The sequence below is a fragment of the Callorhinus ursinus genome, unplaced genomic scaffold, assembly GCF_003265705.2.
Source record: "Callorhinus ursinus isolate GAN/ISIS: 27379988/994484 unplaced genomic scaffold, GSC_fseal_2.0 scaffold24, whole genome shotgun sequence".
In the NCBI taxonomy this organism is placed as follows: domain Eukaryota; kingdom Metazoa; phylum Chordata; class Mammalia; order Carnivora; family Otariidae; genus Callorhinus; species Callorhinus ursinus.
In genome coordinates this window covers 4,794,473-4,811,028 of record NW_027397086.1, presented here as the reverse complement: position 1 = coordinate 4,811,028, position 16,556 = coordinate 4,794,473, and the positions used below count along the sequence as shown (strand labels likewise).

At 52.2% G+C, this 16,556-nt stretch overlaps 2 protein-coding genes across 6 annotated transcripts in view; one reads left to right on the top strand and one right to left on the bottom strand.

Annotated features, from left to right (window-relative positions):
• Window positions 1–16,556, top strand: part of RALGPS1 (Ral GEF with PH domain and SH3 binding motif 1) — a 267,587-nt gene that overhangs the window by 135,314 nt on the left and 115,717 nt on the right. The window lies entirely within an intron of this gene.
• The window catches only part of ANGPTL2 (angiopoietin like 2), a 35,140-nt gene that overhangs the window by 12,971 nt on the left and 5,613 nt on the right, over window positions 1–16,556 (bottom strand). Inside the window, exon 2 of the mRNA XM_025888335.2 lies at window positions 7,501–8,366. Within this exon, the coding sequence (XP_025744120.1) occupies window positions 7,501–8,317 (817 nt within the window). The 5' untranslated portion in view covers window positions 8,318–8,366. The remainder of the gene's footprint in view (window positions 1–7,500; window positions 8,367–16,556) is intronic.

Sequence of the window (16,556 nt, the reverse complement as noted above, 5' to 3'; positions counted from 1 at the left end):
GGCTCACTGTGGCTCCCGGGACTGGGGGCGGGGGGTGAAGCCCTGGGGCCCCCTGGGTTCTAGTGGTCAGTGGCGTCTGAGGCTGCCTGAGGGAGGTCCCTGGACATAAAGGTGGGCAGCGTAGGAAGGCTCCCTAGATGTAGCGATGAGAATGAACAAGCCTCTCTCAGGCCAGAGATTGATGGTGTGGTTCTGCAAGCACATCATGGAAGAGTTTATCAGACCCATGATTGTAATCCACAGGTACTGGACAGGTGCTGTGCCTGTGGTCTGCAAACCTATGAACCCTTTCTAAGAAAGGGAATCAGCCTATGGGCTTGTGCTTAGAGAACCTATGTTGGCCATCATTGATCACCTTTTAATTTTTCAAATGCTCACAAACCCCTCTTTATAATCTTTTCTATGATTTTACTAGGGCTTAAGCCAACTGGTATGTAATTTCTAGTATCTTGTCCTTTCTTTTTCTGAAAAGAGAGCATTTGCCCAGCACCAAACCTGGTCTTCATGATTTCTGGATGATTGCTGGCAGTGGTTCTGAGAGCTTACCTGCCATGCCCTCAGCCTCCCCGTCTCCTCCTCCAGGAAGTCCTCCCCAACCCCAGAAGAGTTACTTAACTCTCCTCGGGGTTCCCATCATGTCTGATATATTTATCCCTACTGGACTGTAGTAAGAATGATAACTACCATGTATCTAGAACCTTCTACCTGCCAGATGCCTTACATGCGCTTTCATTTCATCCTCACGAGCCCCTGCAACAGTGAGCAAACCAAGTCCCAGAGAGACCGCATGGCTGGACAGGAGAGGCTCTGGGATTAGAACTCCCATCTGCCTTCCGGGCCTGCTTGTCCCTGCTGTACTGAGTCTGTTTCACCATACTAGGATTGTTCGGGGTTCTGTCTTGTTGTCAGTCTCTGGGATCCTTCTGGGCAGGAGCGTGATCGTGTGTCCGTCTTGCCAGTCTCTGCTCGAGAATGAGTCACTTCGTGCCCCACGTGCCTTTCCCCATCTCCATCTCCTCACCACCTTGAGCTGTGTGCCCTTTGTCACCTTCATTCTGTTCTTTCCAGTTTGAGAATCAATGCTAAATTCATCTAGAAACAGGGGCCCCACAGCAGAGGATAATCAGGATCCAGACCCAAACCAGGGAGAGTCTGGACGGTCTGTTGTAGAAAGTTGGCACGTTGTATCTTGGGACAGTGCCAGATGATTGGATTTTCTGTTCTTTTAAACGTTACTCTAGACAGACCACCTAAGATACATTCATTTCAACAGTTAGAGGGTGTTTTTTGTTTTCAAAAACATTACATTTGTCATTTAAACTACAATCTTCTTTTGCTTAGCACAATTTCTCTGTATACACAGTAACTCTAACTTAAATTATTATATTAAAAATCTGTTCAAGGAAAATCACTTACTCGTTTGAAAAAAGGATTGCCTAGACCAGTCCAGGTCCTGCAGCTGCACGGGCTCATTTGGAGGTACAAAGCCAGGATCGAGAGGCTCCTTTTGACTGTGCTCTTGCCCAGTCCTCACAGGGGTGGCTGAAGTCGAGACGTTATTTCGACAGCAAGCGCACTACCCATCGCACTCAACAAACCAAACTACCTTTGTTGTAGACACCAGGTCGTCCAATGCTAACTTCATTCTGCTTCATCAACCGTTTTTTTCTGGGGGAGCGTCTCAGGGTTCTGATTCGGTCTACTGCGTAAATTCACCACAACAATCCATCTGTGTGGCTAGGGAGCTGGCTGCAGAGACCTGAGCTCCAGGATTTTCCGGATTACTTTCAGTTTGCCAAGTGCCAAACTGTTGGGATTTCCAGGCCACAGATGCCAGATCGCCACTTTAAATAGTAACAAGTTGATAGTTTATCCCTTGGGACTGTAAAGAGCCTGAGCATTTAGCTGAATGTCTTCCTTGGAAAATGCCCAAGTAATAGAGGGAGAGCTTGCCATCACACTCAAAAGGTTCTCTGTGATCCATTCCCCGTGGTATCCGAGGAGAAAAGAGAAAGCAGAGCTAGAAGGAAGATGACCCACCTTGAACTTGAGTGGCTTTGTTTATGAAGAAGCTAACAAAGAATGCTCTTTGAAATATCACTGGATTACATAGTTTGTAATGAATTTGAGAATCTTATTTTGTTCCACAATAACATTTCAGGAACAAGATAGCATAGTACAGTGAAAACAGCAGTCTCTGGAAGCAAGAGACCTGGGTTGGGTTTTCTTTCAGCTTCCGAGAACTGAAAGGCAGAGCCCGTGGTGACTACAGCCACCCTCATTCACATCCTCACACCCCGCCAGGTTGCTCCTCCAACCACCCCCCCCCAACCCCAGAGCTTCAGGCTCAGAAGCCCAGTCACCAGAGTTTGTCTGCACGTGGGACCAACTGCTTTCCACCTGGATTGACGATTGCTTGACCTCCAGAAGGAACGGAAGCCACAGTCGTTATCTATTTTAAAACCACAATCTAACATACATATTTCCTACCTCACAGGGGGAGGTAAAATACAGGCAGGAAAAGCCATCTAGGAGAACACTCTTGTTCAAGGTGTCTGCGCCTCCCTGGCCATAGGGCATCTGTTGGGAGGAATGGCAGGTCTCTGTGTTAGCAGTGAAATAATGTGGTTGCCACTTTGGCCCCAAGAACAGATCACATCTGTTGATTTTTAGGTATTTGGAGTTAGTATCTTTAAAGAAATCAGGACTTTAGATTTTGCTGGACGTTGAAATGCCGAATACCAACACACCCAGAGAATTTGTTCAGATTTGAGACAAATTAAAAATCAGATTTATCTGCAGCTTTAGTTGGGTCCACTTACTGGAAGTCAGGTGCATATTATGTTTTCTGTGGGAGAGCGCAGTTGTTTTAGACATTCTGCAGTATGATGCTAACTCAGTTCTGCTTTATCTCTCTATTATTATTTTTTGTGGGGGGCATCTCAGGGTTGTGATACAGTCTACTACATAGTTCACCCCAACAGTCCATTTGTGTGACTGGGGAGCCAGTGCAGATGGTTGGTATGGTTGGTTCCTCCCAGGCCTGAGTAAGGGGGCGGCATGATATTGATGAGTTTGCAGTGACAATGTCTTATACTGTTAGAGCTCTAATAACAGATCCACCAACTCTGTTCCCAGAGCTCTTCTACAAGGAGCTGCTTGGAACCTAGTACATGAAATAGTGATGGAGGGTCACGTCCCAGGCAGCTGGCACCTGGGGCCAAGTCAAGCATTTATAGAGTGACTTTGACACCAGTTTCTCTCCAGCCTTTCCATGGAAATGTGCAGTATCCTGGAATGGTTAAGATAGACTTGGGTTTGAGCCTTGGCTGAGCCACTTACTGGCTGTGTAGTCTTGGCTGAGTTACTTAACCTCTCTGAACCTTGACATCCTGGAAGTTACAAGTCCAGGGACCTATCTTGGCTCTGCTACCGACAGGCTCTGGGATGATAAGGCCCCTAACAAGCTCTCTTTTAATTTCATGGTCCCTTCTTTATCCACTGAGAAACAAACTAAGCTGATTATGTTCTCAGGAGGGAAAACAGCTAGAAATGCCTACTCCTTTTGGTTTTTAAGGATTTGTTTCAGGCATGGCCTTGCTGTGGCAGCCAGTCCTAACACTGCCTTTCCTCCTCTGATCACTCTCGGGGGCGGCTGCCATGGCAGGAGGGCTGGCCTGTGCATAGTTGTGCCTGTGCAGGGCTGAGGGACAGTGTCCCCGGCCTCCCAGACCACTTTGGGAGAAGGCCAGCGCTGAGGCTCCATCCTGTCCATTCCTGTGCCTTTTCGTGACCCCTGCAGCCTTCCTCTTTAGCAGACCTGATTGACACGTGCGTGGGTCTAGGGCACACACATGGAGAAGGAGGTCGGGGGATGTGTGAGAAAGTGGAGAGGGAGAGAGGAAGGGCAGGCAGCAGCAGCTGGATCTCTGGGAAGAGGGCCATAGCCGGGCCCTTTGGCCTTGGCCTTGTCAAAGCAGCATCCTAACATCCAGACCTGAGAGAGGCAGGCCAGAACCCAAGTCAGACACCAGGGAAGCCAGGAGCTGCCTGGGCCTCCCTCCCTCAGGCTCTCAGCGGCCCGGGCCTGGCCTGGGGCCAGCCTGTTACTGTCTGGCTGGGAACAAGCTGGTGAGTGCAGCTCCAGATAAGCGGCCATGGCTCCCTCAGTCCCCTGGAAAAGGGTGTGCTGTGGGCTGAGCAGCCCAGATGATGAGGAAAAGAGCGATGGCTCTGAGGTTATGGGATGTAAGATTTAGAAGCTGCCAAGTCATGCACACAAAGGTGTTTCTGGCCGAGTGATGTCCTTGGGAACAAAGGATCTTATGGGTAAGAGCACAGAAGAAGGTTTTGTCTTCCAGGCCCGGAACCTGCCTAAGCTCTCAGAACAGGCCTGATAAGAGCTCCCTGCCGGTTGGCTGAGAGAGGCCATCTGCCTTTTCCTCCCCCTGTAGTGCAAGCCCAGGAAAGGACTGGGACCTCCCCGCCCATTCAGCTTCCATGGCCAGGTCTGGCTCGTAACACCTTGAGGGGGTGCTCAGTGGAGAGGCGGGTCACAGAGAATCTGTTACCAACAATCACTACCAACATTTGGGAGAATTTTGCTTAAAAAAAAAAAAAAGGGTAAATTATAGTGCATTTGTCATGTCCACAGAAGGTCACTGCTACTGCCCCCCATGTCGGGGTGCTTCCTTAAGTGGGAGAGAAAGTGGGTTGGGTGCATGCAGGGCTTTGGAATGCACACAGCCCATGCTGGCCTACGAATGTGAAGAAGCAGGGGATCCAAACCGTTTGAAGTGCGAGGAGTAGGGTCGTGATCCCAGGACTGTGCACAGACTCCTCTCCATCAGGGACCCACTAGTAACCCTGTTTCCCAACTGTAAACTCTTACAAATCATTCAAGATGCAACATGGAAGTCCAGTCTCTGTCCAACTTCTCCCTTCTAGTCCAGGCAGACTCAGTCACGGGTGTCACCTAGTGTCCCTGGAGCCCCTCATTCGCTGCTCTGCAGGGCACTTAGCACACCATGGTATTACCACAATGACTACATAGCCCATGATTTTCACTGCATTCCTGCTTTCAGGTACTTTGTTATGTGGGTCCCATCAATTCTTACATTATGGAAATTTTGGTCTTGACGGATGTTCCCCCTCAGAGAAATCCTTCGTCAGATCTGGCGTGCCGATTTTGGGGGATAGAACTGGTAGACACTGGATAGATCCTTGTGCATTCATGCATCTGCCACCTCCCCCAGACTGAGTTCTTAGAGGTCAGAACCAGAGTTTTCACCGGCTCCCCCAAGCCTGGCTCCGTGACCGGCACAGAGTAGGTGCGTATCCGTGGTTGGCTGCCCCACGTGACATAATATCTCATGCCTGTGACTGCACTGAGTTTCCACAACAACCCTGCAGTATTCTAATTCCTGTCCCCATTTTACAGAGGGGAAAATTGTGGCTCAGGGGAGCTAAGTAACTTCCTCACAAGCAAACCGCTACTAAGAGGTAGATGCAAACCTAGGTCTTTCTTTTCTTTTCAAGATTTTATTTATTTGACAGAGAGAGAAAACAAGCAGGGGGAGCGGCAGGCAGAGGGCGAGGGAGAAGCAGACTCCCCGCTGAGCAAGGAGCCCAATGCGGGGCTCCATCCCAGGATCCTGGGATCATGACCTGAGCCGAAGGCAAACGCTCAACCAACTGAGCCACCCAGGTGCCCCAACCTAGGTCTTTCTTCCTATACTATATACCTTTCAGCTCAGGTCAAGCTCAGGGATGTCCTGAAGTCATTGACGCAGAAACCAGAGATGTTTAAGCAAGAGGAGGTCTTTTGGGTAACCACTGAGGTCTGCCAGATGTTAGGAGTATGACATTCAGTGGGGTCTTCATTTGGTGCCCAAGGGCACATTTTACCCTCTGGGCGTTCTGTTGAGACATATTAGCACACTCTGCCCTCTCTTTTGGAGCTTCTGATTTAAAACAGACATATGTACAGATGAGCCAGTCATCTGCTGTAGAATGCCAGCACTAAAAAGGGACTGTTTATTTATTTCAATCTCCTTGCTTTAAGATAAAGAAACCAAAACGGAAGGAAACTGAGAGCTACCAAGTATTGAGTGGCCCAGTGCCACTCCAGACACATTTTTTTTTTTCAGTATTTCATCTCATCTTTGGGTAGGCATTATTTTAATCTATCCCTAACTGACAGATTGAAACAGAGGAAACGCAGGCTCTGCAAGGTGACTTGCCTAATATCCCAGAGCTAATCAGTAGGGGAATCAGGATTTGACTCCAGGTCAGTCTGTTCAAAGCATATGTTCTCAACCTGCAGACCCAGTAGAGGGCCTTCCTGTGAGGTGTGAGGTGCTGTAGGCAGATGCTCCCTGCATTGGACCTGCAAACAGGGTTGCCCTTGTCTTTTGCACAGGCCACCCCCTTTCTGGAATTAGCAAGAAGCTGCTCTTCCCAGTACTGGTGGTTATTTTCAGAATTGTGAAATAAGTGTAAAACAGGATATTTTCAGTAAAAATATCTCCCTGCTTATACAACGAAGTGGTACCAAAATCACTGACTTGGAGCAGATCAATCCAGTTCTCATCTGACAACCCATCTGGAAGGCTCACAGGGCCCTGGATGAATGAGAGGCTGAGCTTCAGGGGGCTGGGCTCATGCTCCCCCGAGAGTTCCAGAGCACAGAGGAGTCAGCCCTAGATTTAAAGTGTAAAGGCCTGAATTCAAATCCAGCCTGAGGACCCTAAGCCTGTGAGCAGGTTACTCTTCTTTTCAGTTAACCTTCCACAAGGAGCTGCAGGGGTTAGTGATACAGTATCCATGAAAGTGCCCAATGCTGGTACTCTGGTCAAGCTTTGGAACATACCAGCAACTCTTTTCCTGCCCCATAATGATATTCTGAGAATTACCATATTTTAAGATGAACCGTGTATTTAAGAGTATTTGGAATTGTCCCTGAAAAGTCGAGACAGCAGCAGACTAGAAAATGTGTGGGCTTCAGAAAGTACTCCTTCCCATCCCCCAGCCACTACAACGTGTTTTTCATACTTTTGCCATGATAACACTTTCTTTTCCTTCGGCTTCTTGTTTCTTTGGTGAGCATTTACCGATTGCCAGATCTGTGCCAGGCATGGTACAAGAGCAGGAGTTTGCAGGAGAGATATCCTGCTTGCCAACACAGAGCATCTCAACAGAGCCCAGAAAACTACAGGCCCGGGGCTTGTTCCCATCAGAAGCCAGAGAACATTTGTTCTCTTCTGAGACTCCCCATTTCCTGGTTCTACCTTGGAGCATCCATCTAAGGAATGTGGGCCCCCCCCTCACCCCCCCGGCTGCCGAGGCTGGGCCCAAGGGATCCCTGGGGGATTGCACAAGTCTCTTGGCCCGGCTTCAACTCACCGTGCCTTTTCCCCCACTTGTGGTCTTAGCCAAGGGAAGCCTGGCGCCTGGCTCTGAGGCCCCAGATGGAGCCAGCTCCCTCCCGGAAGGACTTACCCGATGGCTTGTCTGTGGAGGACGGGAGGCTGGTGAGGGTGGGCATAGTGGGCAGAGGGGGAGGCAGCACCTTCAGGTTCTGATCACTCTGGATCTCGTTGGTAGAGATTTGATTGATGATGCGGCTGTAGGGGGGCGGCTGGTAGACCCGGGGCGGGGTGGCGGGGGGCGGCTGGGGCACAGGCCTGGCCGCCGGCACCCGCTGGCAGTGCTCCTCGAGCTGCGCGATGATCTCGGACTGGTTGTGGGCCAGCGTGGCCAGGTGCTGGTACTTGTGCTCCAGGTCCTTGTACTTGCTGGCCAGCTGCAGCATGTCGGCCGTCTGATTGAGGATCCGGTTCTCCAGCTGGGAGAGCTCCAGCGCGTTGTCCCGCTTGCGGATGATCTCGTGCAGGAGCTGCATGTAGAGCTGCGTGACCCGCGAGTTCATGTTGCGGCTCTCCTTGCGCAGCAGCTTCACCTCGCTCACGATGCCGCCGTCCACCTCCACCAGCTGCTGCAGCGTCTCAATCTGCCGCTTCTGCTTGAGCAGCTCGCTGTTGAGCAGCTCCAGCTCCTGCTTGTGCACCCGGTTCTCCAGGAGCACCTCGGGCTCCTTGGAGTTGACGCAGATGGCGCCCGTGACCCGCTGCTGGGGCACGATGAAGGTGTAGGTGCACTTGTCCGAAGACTCGCCAGCCCGCTTGTACCTGTTCAGGTAAATGAACTCACTGGGCGAGCCCTCCTCGGCGCCCTCCAAGCCTTCCTTCTGGCCTGCAGCTGCTCCCATGGCAGCCAGCAGTCCCAGCCACCAGTATGTCATGCACAGCGGCCTCATGGTCCTTGCAAAATGGTGGTTCCTCTTGGCGAACGGAGCCTAGGAAAACCTGAAAGTAAACAGAAGGGAGAGTCAGGAACGGTGTTGTCACTGCCAGCGGCCTGTGCCATAAATGAGCTCAGCCTTCTCGCCAGGCAGATCTTTCCAAAAATGCAGCTTCAGGAGGCAGCCCTTCTGGATGCCGCAGAAGGAGACAGGCAGGCCTCAGCAGAGGTAGAGGAAACGGGAGGGGACCGGGGCATCTGAAGGCAGGAGGCCACAGCCCTGCCACTCCCAGAGCCAGCCCCAAAGCCCAGCTCCCTCGCCGAGCTCCTGGCCCAAGCCTGAGAACCACATGAGGGCAGCTCGAAGCTGGGGCAGGGAGGCAGAGGGAGGCTCGTCCGGTCTCCCTTCTCTACCTCATGCCGCCCCCGCCCCCGCCCCCCGTCTCCTCATTCTGCACGTTCATAACCCCCTGGGCTTTCCCGGTGTGGCACCCATCACAGTTGTAGTGCGTAGGGGTTCTGTGTGATCCCTGCTACTGGACTCCACACTCCATGAGGGCAGGCGCCGAGGCTGATTCCATCCTGTGTCCCCAAGATGCCGCACTAAGCAGGCTTTCAGCAGATGTTTGTTAAACGCTTGAATCACTGGACACGGTATGGAATGTGTTCAGTTGGTAGTGGACAGTGTCAGTGGGAGGAGTGTCCAGCCCCATGGCTTTGGTCTGTGTGTTAGAGACAAGCTAAAGAGCCCAAACAGGAACAAACAACTGAGTTCTTCTAAATCCAAATATTTGCAGTAGCCAGTAACTGCAAGGTCCTGGCCACTGCAATGTGATTAAAGCCGGGGGAAGCGGAAAACAGACATGTGTCTCTGGATTTGTTTCAGTTCTGCTCTTGGACCATTTGTTCCTTCACCAGATATCCCTCAAACATCTGTGGTATGCCAGGCAGCATGCTGGCTGCTGGAGGTCCAGCCCCAAACAGGCCAGAGCCAGGCCTGCCCTCACAGGGCTCGCGCACCATGGCCCAGCCCCTAGGAGCCACGGAGCAGCAGTAACGTGCTGCGAAAGGATAGAGCAGGGAACTGACACAATCGGACGATTCGAGAAAGCTTCCCTGAGAAAGTGACCTTTACACTGACCCCTTGAGGGATGAGCAGGAGTTGGCCGGGCCAAGAAGGAGGGGACGGACATGCACAGCTCCCTCCTCTCGCCTACTCAAGGACATGGCTCCAGCAGCTCTCCCCCGTCTCTCCTGTGTGATCCCATTGTTCCTACCGTCGTGCTGTTATTTCTCTCAACCTAAAGAAGATCAGTCCTCTCTTGATCTCACATCCTCCCCTCCAGCCACTGTTTCGTTTCTCTGGTCCCGCTTTTAGCAAAACCCTCCGAAGGGTTGTCTGTACTCAGTTTCCAGAAAGTCCCTCTCTTTCTGTTCTCTCTTGAGCCCACTCCCATCAGGCCTGGCCCCTCCTCTCCACTTCCAGTGCTTTGGACAGGATCACCAGTGGCCTCACTTGCCAGGCCACATGACCTGTTCTTAGTCCTCATCAGTACTTGCCTCTCCACACGGGGTGATGTGGTCATTCAGTCCCTCCTTGGACTTCCTTTCCTGAAGATCACCCTTTCCTTCCTTTTCACTGGCTGCCCTTTCTGTCTCCTTTGCTGGTTCTTCCTCCTGTTCCTGTCCGGGGGGACCCAGAGCTCAGTCCTCAGACCTCTTGTTTACCTCAGTGATCTCATTTGGCTTTGTGGCTTTCAGGTGCTGCTAACTCCCGCGTTTATTTGACTCCAGACGCATACATGCAGCTGCCCCTTTGACATTTCCACTCAACTATCTACTAGGCATCTCAGACTCATCCAGAAGTGAACTGGTGTCCCACACCTCCGTCCCAACATGTTCACCCCAGGTTCTCCTATGTTAATAAACAGCAACTCTGCTCTTCCAGTTGCTCAGGCCAACAACCTTGAAGTCATCCTTGACTCCTCTCTTTCTTTCATATCCCGCATCTAATTCACCACCAAATTGTAAGAGCAACATCCTGGACGTACTCTCAGAATCCCGCTGCTGTTCCCCACCTCCCCTGCACCCTGGTACAACCCACCTTCGCCTCTCACCTGGACCTAACTGTCTGCTGCTGGACCTGCTCCTGCCCTTTGTCCTCAACCCAGCAGCCAGAGTGAGCCTTCTTAAAAAGTCCGATCCTCTGCTCAGAATCCTCTGGGAGCCCCCTCATCTCCGAGAAAAAGCTTAGAAGGCGTTTCTGGCTTTCCCGGACCTGGCCCCCCTTCCTCCCTGGCCTCATCTCCGACTCCCCTCAGCCCCCTGCTCATGCCACTGTAGCCACCCCAGCTCCTGGGTGGTCCTTATGCTTGCCAAGCACGCTTAGGACTCAGGACCTTTGTACACTTGTTCCCTGTCTACACTCTTAACCCCTCTCCTCATCGCTCACTCCCTCACCTCTTCAAGGTCTTTGCTGAGATATCACCTTCCCAGTGAGGCCCACCCTGATTATTTAAAATGGTAACCTCCCCACATTGTCAGCAGATGTAGAATGTTTCCCCACCCCATCCCATGAATGGAGCTGCCACGAGGGCGGGGGGTTGTCTGCTCCATTTGCAATGCCAAGCACGTGGCCTGGAATGTGCAGGCACTCCATCAATATTTCTGGCCTGAGTGAAAAGGCACACCTTACAGTGGCTGCCCCATGGGTAGGAGGACTATAGAGAGGCAGGGCCAGGGGGTCCCTGAAGGGGATTGCCTGAGGGGGTGCCAGGAATAAGGGAGGAGGCCCTTTCTTTCCTTCCTTCCTTTTCTTTCATTCATTCATTCATTCATTCTTTTTTTTTTTAAGATTTTATTTGAGAGACAGACAGCACGAGCAGGGAGGGGGCAGAGGGAGAAGCAGACTCCCCGCCAAGCTGGGAGCCTGATGCGGGGCTTTATGCCAGGACCCCAGGATCATGACCTGAGCTGAAGGCAGACGCCTAACCAACTGAGCCACCCAGGCGCCCTGGAGGCCATGTCTTATACTTACCAATAACGTCCATAGAATCTATTTACTGAGAACCCACTATGTACCTGCCACTGCACAAAACATTTGCAAGTATTTTCTACTTTAATGGATTCTCACACGGTAGATGCTGTTAAGATTCTGTTGTCATTTCCATTTTACAGATGAGGTAACTGAGACCCAGAGAGGCTAAGTGAATTGCCTAAAATCACAGAGCTGGGAGGTGGCAGAACCAGGGATAATTGGAGGGCTCAGGAAAGCTTCTCTCATCTGATCTCATGTATTCCAGCCTTCAAACTCTTACCGACTACCCAGAAATGTACATAATCTGGTCTTTAATACTAAAAAAAAGGATTAGCATGATCACTTTCTGACTTCATGTTAATTTATGCTAAAATCAGCCTGACACAGAAGCTGAAGGTTATGTCTTCCCCAGGCCCCTCTGGGGCTTCTTTGGTGAGCAGCCTAGGTTCGGGTACCCCAGCTGGTGGGCTGTTACAGAACAGACCCTGGGCTCCCCAGAGCCAATCAGAACTGTTTTCTGCTTCTGCTTCAGTGAGGAAGCCTAAGCGTGATTCCGTGGCCAGCTCAGCCTTTGGGGCCAGGCGGAGAAAGGTGTTCGGCAGCCTTTGGTCTGGGTTGGGCTACGAGGTAGGGCTGCAGTGACGTTTACTGGAAACCGGGCTGAGTTTGTGAGTGTTTGCCTGGTTTCCACAGTGCTCTGGCTGCTTCTGCACCAGCCCGTGGCCACGCCTGGCCCGGAACAATGTGGAGGAGCAGCGCTGCAGGCCAGGGCGGGCAGGCCCTTGTCTTCCCACCGGCGCTCACCTGCTGGTGACAAATACCCTGCTGTGCTCTGGGTGCCGGTGCGGGTGCTGCTGCGCTCCTCTGCCTTGGCCAAGAAACCGCCAGCGGCCCAGGGAGGCAACCTGGCTCCAGAAAAGGGTTGGCTTCCAAACCTTCCCAGGCCTCAAGACCTGGCAGCGTGTCACTGTTTATCACTGAGTCCTGTCCCCTCCCACAAGTGGGCTCTCGAGCTTCCCAAGCAAAGCCTGTGCCCTTGGACTTGCCATCCTGAAAGCTGAGCCTCTTGTGTGAAACGGTGCGATCCAACCCACCTTGCACACTACTTAAGGGACAGAGAAATGCTTCCCAAATTAGAGATGGCAATAACACGACAGCGGCACGATGGCAGACAGCAAAGCGGGACTTAGGAGCGCTGACCACGCCTCCCTGCGGAGAGACCACAATTAATGCGCCTCTCCCGTTTCTCAGAGGAGGCACTTGTGCCGGTCACAGAGCTGGGCCCTGAGCAGGAGCTCTGTCTGGCCTCACCGCCCAGCCCTAAAGCTGCCCTCTGGTCAGACTGGATCCCAGCTGCCCTGCCGTCCCTGGATCTTACACAGTGCTGGGCAAGAGATGGGCAGACGCAGCGCAGGGCCGTGCTGTCTTGAAAGAGCATTTCTCGTGATTGTTCAATTAAAAAGAACACCAAACTTGATAATTAACGCTCATACAGGTTTTCAGGTTCACAAAGCCCTGCATGCGCATTATCTCATTTAATCATCGCAACATTGAGAGCTAGTTAGTTGTGTTGTGCTGTTTGGAGGGTGAGAAAATTGCAGCTCGAGGGGGTGTCTGGGATCTCGCTCGAGATGGCATTGCCGTGGTGCCACCGGTTGTGAGGCTCGCGATTCTGGGTCTTCCTGTTGCGTTTTCCTGGGGTCTGGGCTTGGCGGGAGTGACTTGGGGCTGAGTGGGTTACAGAAGGAAGGGAAGGAGCAGGGCCCCGTGCGGGGTGCCTGACACACACTGTCATAGGTGCTCTAGCCAGGTGGTTGTTCCCCACTTCTACTTTGTAACTGGGGACACTGAATCCCAGACAGGCTAAGTGACTTGCCCAGGAGCATGGAGCAGATAAGAACTAGAGCTGACCCAGCTGAGAGCTCAGGTCAGCCTGACACCAAGGGCTGGACTCTTTGCACTGCCCTTGGCTTTGGAGTCATTTATTTTCGTTAAAGGTTCTAACCCCCTTCTTCAGTTTTCTGCTACTTTGGCAGCTCGTAATGGGCAGTAATGAGTTTGTTTACTTTTGTTCTCTTGATATTTATGCAACTAATTGCACCCCAAGAGAAATAACCCTCCCCAGCATTCCAGCCATCTTAGGCCTGGAGAAGAACTCCATTGCAATCAAAGCGGTGCTCCTCAGTTTCTTCCTCTGACCAACAAAGAAAAGCAACTCCAACTGTTTTCCTTGGCTTCGAAATGAAAATAAAAACGATTCTTGAAATTGCTTTTCCACACTGTATTGTGAGGAGTTTCCATTATATACGGGTTTCCCTCCCCACAAGTGGAGCTGGTGTGACCAAGCCACGTGACCGCGCCTGCACACTGGGAGGCGGCCTCCCCTGGGCTTGGGTCCCACCCAGCCTCCGGTGGGCAGCCCCGAGCGTCCCTGCTTGGCCTGGTGCAGTGGGGCCACACACCGTGTGTCCACGTCCCACTCGGCACCACGGCACTGCAACCCAGCCATGGGGCCACTTTGTGGGAAGAATCATTTTTATAAGATGGAGTTGTGTCATGCCCTGCAGCAGAAGCTGGTGGCCCCGGGGGTTAGGAATGAGAAAAGTTCAAACACTCAGGATGATAACTACAGTCAGTTGTCACTATGACTCAAGCACTTTATATACATGATCTTACTTAATCCTCCCAACAACCTCAGGAGGGAAGCCCTATTATTTCAGGGCTGCCATGCAGGTGGCCCAAGTTGTGCACTGTGCAACTCTAGGGAGCACAACTCACATTCAACAGTCTTTGTAGTTTGGGATATTTATATTATAGCCATTTTCTAATTCCCACAAAGATGCTTTTAAGACTAACAGCAGGGCTGACAATTATCCCCATTTGCAGGTGAGGGAACTATTGAGATTCTAAGACCATGAGTCATTTTGCCCACAGTCACCGAATTACTAAGTGGCGGAGCCAGTGAAAGAACCCCAAAATATACCATGCTGAAGATATAGAGAGAAAAGTGCTGGAGTGACAGGACACTCCAAAGAAACTGCTCTCTGACCCCCACAGGCAAGGGGAGAACAGAAGAGCTCCTGGGATCCTCAGGACTGCTGACCCCAGGGAAACCTCTGGATTCAAGCCAGCTCTCATGGTGTCACCCACCCAGGCTATAGTCCCATGTGAAGGGCTCACAGAACCTGTCCCTGCCTCTGTTGTCAGCCCTGCCCCATCATTCTGTGATCACAGAAGGCCAAGGATGAGCCCAAACCAGAGGCCCTGCAGGAGGCCTGGGAAGTGGGCCCCTGCCAGGGAAGTGCAGGAATCTGGAACCGCCACCTGACCCTGAGTGTGGCCGGCTGGCCCCTGGTGTCTGGCTTTGGGAAAGCTAGGAACTTGAGCTCTGTGTGAGTGAGTCTGATGGACCTGAGAACGAATCGTGATTGTTAAGGCAACATCAGGACCAAGAAGAAAAAACCAAAACTTCAAAGTTGACAGCTTTTCCTACTAAAGCTGTTTGAGATGTATGGTGTACCAGTGGGATGGTACCCAAACCAATTGGTAATCCAGGATATGGGAGGGATCCAGATAAAGGAAAATTCCAGAAGAAAGGGCCCCAGAGGGCCCAGCTGACCATATGACCAAAAGCATAGATAACAACAGCCCTTGTTTGTTTGTGGTAAACTCACCGCGTGCCTGGTGTGCCCTTTCTCGGCACTTACAGCCCTGGGCATAAGGTTGGCCCCAGCTGAGGCCCGTTATCTTATGTAATTGTTAATAACACCCCCTCTTACTTGCAAAAGTGTCCCGATTGGGTACCAAATTATATGGTCCCTTTACCCCTAGGAGAAAAGTATTATTATCTGCATTTTGCGGGAGAATAAACCCAGGCCCAGAGAGATCAGGTCACTTGTCTGAGGTCCCTTGGAATAAATATCAGGACTGGGATCCCGCTGTCAACTGCAGTGCCCACGCCCTCACTTCCACCGAGATTATCTCTCCAACCAGCGTGAACAAACAAAAGGTGCCTGTCTGTGTGCTTCATGGCCAGGATGCAGATTGCTTCGTAGTCACTGTTAACTGAATCAGTAGAAATGGCTTTCAGGTCAGTACAAGGGGGAGTTTTGTTGGATGTTCTTAACAGCTTCTTGATTATCCAAGTGGCAAGACCCCAAAATGGGCATCTAGGATGAGCAGTGGCGTCCTTAGAAAACCTGAAGGAACTGTGCCTTGCTTGTCCTAGGTGCTTCACCGCTAGCCTGGAGGCCAGGGAGGGAACAGCCACATCCCAACGGCCACCCCCTCCCAGCCCAGCATCGTGTGATTCATTCCCAACCAGAAGGCCGTGTGGGCACCCAAGGAGTCTGGAGCCAGTTCCCAGACCCTGCCAGCTCAGCTCTCATAAGACCTTCAAATGAGCCATTTGTTCATCCATCCAGCCCTCCATCCCCTAGCCTCCCACCGCCAGCTAGTCATCGTGCGCTGTGACAGCTGGGTCCTGCCCTGTCATGGGTGATGGGAACAGAGGCGGGAACCAGCCAGGCAGGTAGTGTCGGATCCCACCGATCTGCCTGGGAGAGTAGCAGCGGGGGGCTGAATCTGCCTAACGCCCCGGGCTCTCGTGCTCCTGCCCCTGGGGAGCTGCCGGCTCCAGGGGAGGGCTGACTGAGTTCGTGGAGGAGGCGGGTTGTGGTCATACTGTGAGATCATAGGGCAAGACGGGATGTGGTTAGGCAGTGGGGAGCTGGTTGCCTTTGTCAGGGGGACAAGGATGCTGCTGTTAACTTTTTCACGGTGTGTTATTTGGGAACCATTTTGAGATTCCCCCAAAGCCTGCGCCCTGAGCCCTCTGTGCCAGGAGCCCCAGCCAGCAGAGCCGAGGCGGGGCAAGCCTGCAGAAGCCATGTCAGAGCCCGGCTTCTGAGTTGGCCGCTGCGCTTCCGGCAATGCCTGGTGTGCTCTGGAGCCTTGGAACCAGGGGAGCCTCAGATGAGAGGGAGAAGCCGGGCCCTGGGCAGACAGTGCTGCCCCATGGTGGCTTCCTGGCAACTCTGGGCCTTGCCTGGAACTGCTTTTCTAGGCCAGGCCAACTGGTTGGCACCTAAGGCCACCTTGGCCTGTTGGCATGGGCTCATGCCTTGAGCACCGGGACAAGCACATTTTGTGCCTACGTCTCAGATCCCAGGAACTCTGTGAGGCCGAGCCTGTGATTATTTTCATCTCACAGAAGAGC